Source organism: Mustela lutreola, chromosome 3, assembly GCF_030435805.1.
Source record: "Mustela lutreola isolate mMusLut2 chromosome 3, mMusLut2.pri, whole genome shotgun sequence".
In the NCBI taxonomy this organism is placed as follows: Eukaryota; Metazoa; Chordata; class Mammalia; order Carnivora; family Mustelidae; genus Mustela; species Mustela lutreola.
The window spans coordinates 38,501,981-38,512,622 of NC_081292.1; the positions used below are offsets into that span (position 1 = coordinate 38,501,981).

General features: G+C 50.9%; 1 protein-coding gene across 1 annotated transcript; it reads right to left on the reverse strand.

The window, feature by feature from the left end:
- Positions 1 to 732: 732 nt before the first annotated feature.
- KCNS2 (potassium voltage-gated channel modifier subfamily S member 2) lies at positions 733 to 10,442 on the reverse strand. Its single transcript, XM_059165945.1, has 2 exons — positions 10,327 to 10,442; positions 733 to 9,680 (listed from the first exon to the last, which is right to left on the reverse strand). The coding sequence occupies exon 2, from the start codon at positions 9,635 to 9,637 to the stop codon at positions 8,204 to 8,206; it is 1,434 nt and encodes a 477-aa protein (XP_059021928.1). The 5' UTR covers positions 9,638 to 9,680; positions 10,327 to 10,442; the 3' UTR covers positions 733 to 8,203.
- Positions 10,443 to 10,642: the final 200 nt, after the last annotated feature.

Genomic DNA, 10,642 nt, shown 5'->3' on the forward strand with positions numbered 1-10,642 from the left:
ATGTTCCCCCGTCTGCCTGCTTCATACCATATCCCTGGGAGTCCGGGGATGACTCAGTGCTGAACAGACCCACACAGCTCTTTGAGAGACCGTGAGTCTAGGACTCAGGATTGGCCATCTTGACAGGGAGTGAGCTTGGTCATTCACCATCCAAGCCCTTTGTACTGCCAACTCTTGTGTCCCTTGTTACAAATTTCTATGTCCCTGTCACCTGGCGCTCATTGCTCCCTTGAAATACCATTCTTTCATAAAGGAGTGCTTTTCTCTGTCCTTGAGCCTAACTGGACCCATCAGGTTTTTCACTCCCTCAGCTATAACTCTTCATATCAGTGGTACTTATGTCTTTAATATAAACAACAGTTGTAGCCAGAGGAGTCACCAGGAAGTATAAGATAGAGGAAGGCAAAGAGGAGCCTGGTGGAGGGTTGCAGGGAAGAATGGATTGGGGGGCACGGAGAGCCTGGACATGTGTCTGTTGGAAATGACCAAAGCATGCATTAACAATGACGTGAGGTGAGAGGCTTTAAAGTGAGTACAAAGGGACCAATGTACAAGATGCAGGGAAGGAAGGAGTGACAAAACCTGGTGCCCACTAGACAGAGGCATGAGGGGGAGAGGGAGGACTGTCAAGGGTATCCCTGAGCCAGTATTGCTCCGGGAAGGTTCTGAACACCACTTGCATCAAAATCACCTGGGAGTATTGTAAGATTACGAATTCCTGGGGACCCAACCCCAAGAGTCTGATTTGACAGAGTGATGCCCAGAAATCTACTTTGTTGAAAGCTCCCCAGATGATTCCAGTGCACAATAAAGTGGATATAAAGGGCTGTAAGCAATGCCTTTTGCATTTCCTTCCCTCCCATCTAATATGGTGCTTGGCAATTAGTCAGATGTCAAGAAATGACTGCTATGGTGAGAAAATGTCTAAGTAAGTGGAGATGACTGGAGGATGACTAAAATTCCAACCTGGGTGGCTGAGAGCGCCATGTCTCCATGGCCAGATGTGAGGGGGCAGGTGGAAGGAAGAGTGAGCTTGTGTGATGGTGAGAAGTCCAGTTTCAGACAAAGTGACACCCAAATGTGGGTGCAGCATGCCTGGGGCTCAGAAGTGATGTAGGGTCAGGCATGGAGACGTGTAAGACGTGCACACTAGTGGAGGCTGCTGCTTGGCTCAGGTGTGCTTTAGGCTGCTAAGATCAGAGCTGTGGGGGGACATGCAGGATGAGGGTCAGAAGGAGGACCAAGACCCAGTGGGAATGGGAGAGGAAGAAGCAGAGCCCTTGGGAGAACCAGCTATGAGCAGGATCCAAAAAGTAACAGAGGAGGGAGTACAAAGAACTTAGAGGTTGGCCTGTGGGGACAGAATCTGGATGGAAGAGCCTGAGAGCTGAGGAAAGGCCACCAAATTTAACTATCAGGAAAGCACTGGTGATCTTTAAAAGAGCAGTTTGGAGAGAGTGGGAGGAACAGACGCCGATCGCAGGGATAAAACAAGGAGAGGAAGGAAGAGGACAGCTGAGGCTGGTAGCAGAGATCAGCCACTGGGAGTGTCTCAGGGGAGAGGGGAACTAGAAGGGCAGCTAGAAGAGGAGCACAGAGGAAAGCAAGGTAGGGATCCTCACTTATCCCTGTGGCAGGTCTGGTGCAGGGACTTTCCTTTCTTCTGATCTTCTCACTGCCCTTCCTGGGCTGTCTCACCCACACCTCTCCCAGCACCTCCTGTGCTGCCTCAACCTCAACCTCTCAGTGAAGGAGTCCTGTCCCAGGCTCCCCTTGGCAACCCCCCCTCCCCACCCCTGACCTCCCACCTTTACCCCATCTGTGCGGGACACAGGCACTCAGGCAACACCTATGAACCTCAGGGACAGATCCAAGGATTCCTATCTCTCCTAGTGGCGCCACCATCGACCCTGTCACCAACCAAGCCAGACACCCAGCTATCTCACCCTCCCTCTTCCTCAAGGTCCCTGACCTTGACCACATCCACCCCAGCAACCTGCTCTGCCCCTTCCTGTCCAGACCACTCTCTTCATGTCTGACCTCAAATAGGTCTCCTGGCCCCATCCATACCTCCCAGCCGCTGTCAGAGTCATGTTCTGACAACACTGATTTGGTCAGATGTCCTACCCTAGTGACTGAAGAATGAAGCTCAAGCTCCTTTCGGGGAGGTGGGGGGTTCGCACGAGACTGGTTCGCACCACACTTCTGTTTAGCTGCTCTGGCTTCCAAGTTTACCACCATGCTGGCCGCATGTGGCAGGGAGCTTTCTTCCTTCCCCTTCCCCCATCTTTCTATCTCAAACTCCCTTGGCCACCTCTGTCTGGCCAACGCCTGGCACTCTTTCCATTCGCACCCCAGAAGTCCCACCTTCAGAAGGATACATTTACTGCTCCTTTCCTTGTCTACTCACTCCCCTCACTCCCCTTCGTTCAGTAGGCTTTTTGTAGCTTTCAGGTCTCTGTTTTACCAGACCGTGCAGCCCTTTGATGGAGGCACGGTAGACAGGGGTGGGACTAGACTCCAGCGTAGGTCCTCCCAGGAGGCCACTGGCATGCTAAGAACAGACTACGTTAAATGGGAATAAAATGAATTCAAGGGAAGGCCTACAATAACTTCATCAAACTTAGCTTCTCCTATTCTCCCTGCTTCTGTCTGCTCTTTCCCTTCAGTCTTCTGTCTTTTCTTTCCTTCACTTTCTCCTTCTGTAGCCCCTTTTGTTTTTCCTCTTTTTTTTTTCCTGGCTTCTTTCTACTCCTTCTTCCTTCTGTGGGAGATTACACCAGCTCCAAGGACGCCTGCCCCTTTTCCTCTGTTGTATCTCTTTCCCCTGGGCCACATCTTTGAAGCATTTGTATCTACGTCCAACTAAAAGCATCAGCTTGTTATCCAAAGACAATAATTTGCTTTGGAGAATTTAGCCAGGTGGATAAGATTGACAAATGAGGTCACAGAAGGAAGAAAACCTTGCCAATCTGTAGGCCTACACTATCAATTGGCTGTAAAACCCAGACAAGGTCCTTGGGTAGAAATGCTAGTTAAGAGTCCTCCTAAAAATAAGAAGAGATAATAAGCATGTAAGCACAGTATTTAAGCTCTGCCCTCAAGAGGAGGTGTTTGTTTACAAGGCAGGGACACCTGGGTGGTTCAGTGAGTTAAAGCCTCTGCCTTTGGCTCAGGTCATGATCCCAGGGTCCTGGGTTTGAGCCCCACACTGGGCTCTCTGCTCAGCAGGGAGCCTGCTTCCCCACCCCACATCCTACTTCTCTGCCTACTTGTGATCTCTGTCAAATAAGTAAATGAATAAATAAATAAATAATCTTTAAAAAAAATATGCAAGGCATCCTGGCCCCAGAATATGCCTGAACACACACATTTCTATGCCTGCAGGAGGGGAGACATGCACTCCACCCCACGTGGTGGGATGCAAAGGTTCTGGGGACCTCCAGCACCTTCTCAGTGCTGCTCGAGGGTCCCACAGCCCCTCCCTCAGCCCCTGAGAGATGGGAGGCTGGTTCACACAGCCTGTTGCCCACTGTTCTGCCACTGCTCCTCAGTGAGAAATAAATGTGGGGTAGGGGTGATCCATAAGCCCTAGTTCCCCGCAGGGGCCCAGGACCCCTTAGTACAGGTGGTACAGGTATAGTACTTAGTACAGGTAGTACAGGTAGTACAGGTGGATCCTCCACCCCGTTTCACAAAAAAAACACACATAAGTGGCCAAGAGTCATGAAGCCAAATGGGATCAATGTGATTTTCCTCTATGTCCAGTGATTTTTTTTAATAACAGGAATTTGGATTAGGCGTATAAACAGTTTCAAGCCCAAAGGAGATGCTTGTCAGTCACGTTAGAACTCCAGTCACCTGACACAGACGCCAGTCCAAACATCTCTCTGGTGTCCTTGTCCCTGGAAGTGTTGTCTATCGTGGTTGACTACTGAAGGGAGAAATGAAGAGAGAAATGAAATCGTCCGCTGTGCTTCAGGCTATCAGGACCTGCTCACTGCTCTACTGGGAATGCAGGGGGCCCTGCGGAAATTCTGTTTTTGCATTGAGATGGAGAACTAACTGGCTGGGCTTTAAGGATGATCTAATCCAACCTTCTCGTTTTACAGCAAGGGTGGGGGGTGGTGGTGTGAGGCTCAGAGAGACCAAATGATGTGTAAAATCACAGAATTGAAGGCAAAACTGTGAGTAGAGCTCAGTGACTTCCCTACAGATATGGCCTTTACTATAGCTCATGGTCTCATCCTGGTTCTGTGTATCCCCCAGCAGTTTTCACACCAAAACAACCAGAGCACTCAGCAGACCCCAGACCCAAGTTACTGTCAGGGAGGTACCACTGCAGTGGGGACAATGACACCTGGAGGGGGTGCATTGGCACTGGTGGGCCCCATCAGTGGTGCTGAGCAAGGCAGTGTGGAAGGGGAAAATCCTGCAAGGGCTGTCTGTTCCACCAGGGTTCCAAGAATAAATGACCATCCTTTCTACAAATCAGGCTGGAGGCTCTAGATCCTGGTGAATGATGGCCACCTCTGTATGCCAGCAAAGAATAAATAACAGCTCTTCCTTCCCAACAAATCCTCAAAAAGCCCAGTCTTTCCCCAGAACTCTGGTCCCCAATGCTGCACACCCCTGTTGTGTTTGCCACCCCATACGTAATTGAAGTGCCTTAAGGACACATAAATAATCTTTTTCTATTTAATCTTCGAGGCTGGAGTCCTGAGTGGGTCACTGTTCTTCCCCATCCCCGAGTCGAGCCGTGGAGACCGCTAGGGCAGCCACCAGACATAATGGTTCAGCAGGGCCCATGTCAATGCTTGCACAGTAGTGTGTTAATGAGTGTTGAAACTGACATAGCAAATACAGCGTTCTCAATTTTGCAAATTACAACTCTGTAACAAGTCATGCTGTTAAAACATATAAGAAATACCAGTTAAGCCTTCAAGTAGATAACACACAGCTTGTACAGATCACTGCTATCCCAAAGTGCAGAACAAATCATTTTCTTGGAAATGAGGCGAGAATTAGCAGGTAGTTCAATTATCTGAGTACTAAGAGAAGTAGAAATAACAGATCCAAATGTTAAATACCAATTACTACCTTAGGAGCTACGAATCAGCTCAGCATTACAACACGCCCTCCTCAAGAGCAAACCCAGGAAATGAGGGCATTTGGGCAGAAAACACAAATATATAACCAATGTCCATGCATTAAAGACACAGGGTCACTTCCAACTGGCACTTTTGAAATGCTCCTCATGTATGTTGTCAGAAGGGCCTGGTCCGTACATGTGTCCCAGTGGCATTGAAAATAACAACCTTTCAATGCTGGGAATGAAGAGGCTCTGAACCCACAGCTGGAAATAAATGATCTGAAGCTTCTATTGTGCCCCCTAAAGGAGGTTTATGGGTCACTCTGACAGCCTGGTGGCCAAAGATATCACCTCATAACTGTATTCTTAACTCCAGAAACAGAACATAAAATTAACCTGATCCTCCCTGACTGGTTTCAGAGACCAGAAGACCCTGCCACGTAAGATGTCACCTGGACAGAGCCCAACAGAGAGCTTGGAAACTCCATACCTTGATGGTACTTTGAAGGAAAGGAAGGTTGTTCCTCCCTAGGCCACTTTCAGGCACCATCCTTTGTGGGAATTAACTCCAGGGTTCAAGCCAGCTGAGTTGTTCTTTCTCCCTCTGATCTGAAACCACCACTTGGAGAAGTCATTGCTATTAGCAACTTCTCACTCTGAGAAGTGACCAAAGTTTATATTGTATACAAGTGTATAAATATGTACAAGAGATGTTAAAAAGACAGTCTCTAAAGCACTTTGGGATTCCCCCAAGGAAAGGCACCAAATAAATGCAAGTCATTACTAAAATGGAAAGTCAAGTTTTCTAGCTTTCGTATTGGCGAAGAGTAACCACTAGGGGTTATCTCTTTTTTTGGTGGTAAAATCTGCCTGTTGAGAAAAATACTCATCAGAATGACTGAGTTATTCTGCCTCCTCTCTTTGTTTCAGCTTATCACAAACTACCATGCTCAGTGACCTGAGAACCCTGATCCTTGCCAAACTGAATAGTCCCCACAAGTTTGTACCCTTGCTGGCCCATAGTGCAACTGGAGATAATCTCATAAATTCTCTGCCATCCAGTGCTGGAAACATGAGCTAAACCTAGGGCTCCATGTGCACCACATGCAAATTCTAAAAAACAACCCTGCTCTTCTGATTGGCAGCCAGTTGCCCCCACGTCATCTCACCTTTCCTGATTCATCTACAAAGAGATGTGGATGATAGACCACCAGGCACTAGGAAAGGCAACCTCCCAGCCCCCACCCCCATGAAGCTCCAGTCTCATGGAAGAATTTGACCTGGAGACTCAAGGGTGTAAGGGACCAGTGCTTTCCTCCAACCAATTGCCCACTCTGTAGAAGCCACAGCAACTCTAAGTAACAAAGCCTTTTGACAAGACCCTGAGGTATATGTTTCCTTCTACCAGCATAGACACAAAATAGACCTCTGTAAAGAAGGCCCAAACCTTGGATAAAAAGCCTGCCTAACGCCTCACCTAGACCCCTAGATTCAGCACCCTTTCCAAAGCCCAAACAATCATGGAAGCCAATTAACGAGCCACCCAATTACCTGGAGAAGTACGTTACGAAGGGCCCCGGGTTCCGTTCACCATATTGTGGGCTAGTTTGACTGAAGAAGAGGAGAGAGGGCATTGTGAAGAAGGAAAGGGTTCTCAACATTCAACCCAAGTTTGGAAATATAAAAATGTAAAAGTCTTTTAAGGAGCAGTAAGCTTTTCAAGAAGTTTGTGATTGACAACATTTTGCGAAGTAACAGTGTTGTGTTTTACAACTCCCTCCTTGCTTCTGGCCTCAACCCACCCTCTCCCGACAAAAGGTCATTGAAGTGGAAGTAAGCGCTACAATATTTCCACCCCGGAAGCCACTCAGACGTCACTCATGCATGTCTCTGTTTTGAGCACGCACGTCCACACTGCCAGGTTTCCATGTCATACCAGGAACTCCAGGGCAATGAGAGCATCATATATAACCCACTGTATCCTAGAAGCAAAATGATCCAGGTAAATTCTGCTGGGAAAGAAAGGGGCTCTCATTTTATGAGCTTCCAGAGCCAGCAACAGTTTCTAAGCTACTGCTCTTGCTAGCAACACAGTAATGTTTGCCTCCAGGAGAGAAGACAACAGTAAACCTCTGTTGAGTTGAGAAAGACAACAGGACCTTATTTCTAAACATCTTAAAAAATAAATATTGCAAAAACATGCTTATATATAAGACACGGCAAATTTTCATCAAATGGCCTAGACTGGGAACCTCAGCCAGAAATAAATATCTCTATGACCCCCCCTTGGAAAGATGAAGGCCAGGCTTTGAAGGGTCTTCAGATATTCCACGATTTGGCCTACGTGTAGCTGAAGGCCTGTCCCTAATGCTTCTCTTCTTAGGGGAAAAAAAAAAATTCAGTCATCACTACATGTTTAACAGAGTAACATTCTCTAAAGGTGACATTTACAAGATGAACATTAGTGTACATCATTCTAAAGGTGAACCGGGGTACCCATGCTAGCCACATTGCTACAGATAATTTGTAAAAACAACTCACGGACTTGCATCGGTCCCGTGTGCTCCACTTCGGATTCTTTGTTTTGGTAACAATACTAAATGAAAGCAATGGATAAAGAACTGAGATTTTGTTTTTATATGACTGAGCAAAATCTCATCACAGCCTTGCTGACCCCTCGGATGGGTTTCCACCGGACAGACCTGTGGGGGCTTTTGGGACAGAACTCACACAACAACCTCAGAAACAAGAGCACAAACAACTCACAAGACAGTACTGGGTCACGAGCACTAGAGTAGAGCACAAGATACACAGAAAAATTAGCATTCTGGGTGGTACTCATCTGGCAGAAAGGGGAACATTTTTATGCCCATGAAGCAAAGACCAGTGAGTATCATTTCACAGCAGGGTGCAAAGGCATGATGTCTAATGCAGCACCCTCTAAAAAAGATTCTAAATGCTGGGGAAGCAACCTGGGGTGCATAGCCCATACATCTCTCCCCTGTGGGGCTGGGCCTACTCCTTATGCCATAACCCTAAGGTGCCCGAACTGTGTCGGAGGCACAAGATGCAACCCGGCAGTGTGGGTTTGAGGGTGACAAGTCCTCTCGGCTAATGTAGGGAATCATTTAAACTTAGTTCACTCGGTGAGCTCCTGCTCATATTCGTCAGGCTTGCCATGAGGGATTTAACTTTATGGGCATAGTAGTCCCTTAAATTGACGGAAGGGACCTCCTTCATTCCATCTCCAAAGTCACAGCTGCGCATGGCACTCTCCAGTTGCTTTTGGCGCCGGTAAAAGTGGGAGAACTTATTGAAGATTAAGGTGATGGGCAGTACCACCACTAGGATACCAGCCAGGATGCAGGCGGAAGCGGTCAACTTCCCCGCCGTAGTTCCCGGGACCACATCCCCATATCCTACAGTGGTCATGCTGACGGTGGCCCACCACCAGCAGGCAGGGATGGTGGTCAGGCCCTCGTTCTCCTCCTTTTCAATGGTGTAGGCCACGACGGAGAAGATGGAAATCCCCACAGAGAGATAGAGCAAAAGCAGCCCGACTTCTTTGTAGCTGTATTTTAGGGTGGCCCCCAGGGAGCGGAGGCCAGTGGAGTGTCTAGCCAGCTTTAGGATGCGGAAAATCCGCATCAGCCTCAGGACCTGGGCCACTCTGCCCAAGTTGGCCAAGGTAGGTGTGCTCTCCACCACTAGGTTCACCACCAAAGTGATGTAAAAGGGGACGATGGACATAAGGTCAATAAGGTTGAGGGCATTCTTAAAAAATTTGAGGAAGTCAGGGGCCACAGCAAACCTGGCCACCAGCTCAAATGTGAACCAGGCGATACCAAAGTGCTCTACAATTTCGAACCTGGGGTCCTCCCCTGGGTTGCCCTGGCTGTCAGGTATCTGGAAATCCGGCAGGCTATTCAGGCACATGGTGATGATGGACCCCAACACCACCAGGATAGACAAGATGCTGAAGACCCTGCTCAAGACTGAGTAGCCAGGGTTGTCCAGCGCCAGCCACAGCTGCCTGCGGAAGTTGCCCAGCGGCTGCCCGTCAAACTTGGAGGCGTCGTTGTAGAACGCCAGGATCTCATCAAAGGAGGAAGTAGTGCTTTCTTGGTCGCTCTGCTCGTCCCACTTCTCCTGCTCCGGCTCCACTTTGCGGCCATGGTAGCTGTAGCTACAGCAGGAGTCAATGAAGAACTCGTTTATGCCCCAGTACTCGATCTCCTGGCTGAAGGAGAAGACACACAGCTCGGCCATGACATGAAGCTTGCCCGTGTGGTAGAAATGCAGCACGTAGGGGAAGAGCTCGGGGTTGCGATCGAAGTAGAACTCACGCTGGACATCGTCGTAGTCATCGCAGAGCTCCAGAATGGCCTCGCGCGAGTGGCAGAGGAGCAGCCGGCCCAGGCGCGTCTCAGGGAAGCGCAGCAGGGTGTGCGAGCGCAGCCGCCTCTTGAAGCCTCCTACATTGATGCGGATCTCTCCGTCTTCGACGTTGGCCTCAGACACGTCCCACAGACTCTGGCGGGTCATGCTGGAGACGCCCGAAAGCCCGTGCCGCGCGGGGGCGCTACACCTGCAGGAGGAGGAAACCACGTCTTGAGAGCGCCGAGCGCCCACAGCCGGGGCGCCCCTTTCTTTTCTCCCCACCCGTCTCTGGCGAGCCCCAGTCCTCCCCGGGCGGGTCTCTAGGGTGTGAGAGCGCTGGGATAGGGGGAAGGTTCCATGGGGTTTGGCCCCTTCCCAAAGAAAGGTTAGGGAGGAGAGGGTGTATTTTCAGTGGCATGGCCGCGCCTCCACCCCCCCCGGGGGGGGTCCTGTCGATCGCTTTACGCTTGCGGGGGTCGCCCCCCCCCGCCTTTGAAAGCCCAGTGGGGCTGAGAGCTGACCTTGCCCGTAGGCGGGCGGAGGAGACGCCCCCGCCCGCTCGCCGCAGACATGCGGGACTGTACCTGGGATGCGCACGGACAGAGCTGGGCCGAGGTGGGGGGCGCGCAGCTTCGGGAGGGGGGCGGGGAAATACACCGCTCGTGTTTGTAAACCCGGCCTCTGGGTAGGGGGCCAGCCTGGCTTCCCCTGCGTCCAGCCCTCAAGACTGGAGCTTCCTCGACCCCCGCCCCGGGCCTCCCCGCCCGCCTGGCACGGTGCCCCGGAGCCGCGTGCGCCGCGCCTTACCCGGCAGAGCTGCCAGGGTTCGCCCTGCGCGTTCTGGAAGCGCTTACCTGCGAGCACGGGGGCCCGCGGCCGAGGCCGGCGGGAAACTTCCCCGACCTGCTTGTTAGCATCGCTGCGGTCGCCGCTGCTAGCTGGCTGTGCGTGTGCGCGCGGGTGCGACTGTGTGTGCGCCTGTGTGTGCGCCCGGCGGGTCGGCGGGCGGGGTCCGCCAAGCGTCTCCTCCTGTCTCCGGCAGGAGATGCCGCCGCCGCCGCCCGCAGTTGCGGGAGGCTCACAGGTGGCTGCGTGGCCCGGCCGCTTGCAGAGCCCCGTTCTCTCGATCCGCATGCCCTCAGCCCCGGAGAGAGACAACAGCCCGCGCCG

Coding starts and splice junctions, on each gene's coding strand:
- KCNS2 (XM_059165945.1), bottom strand. CDS start 9,637: ATGACCCGCCAGAGTCTGTGGGACGTGTCTGAGGCCAACGTCGAAGAC.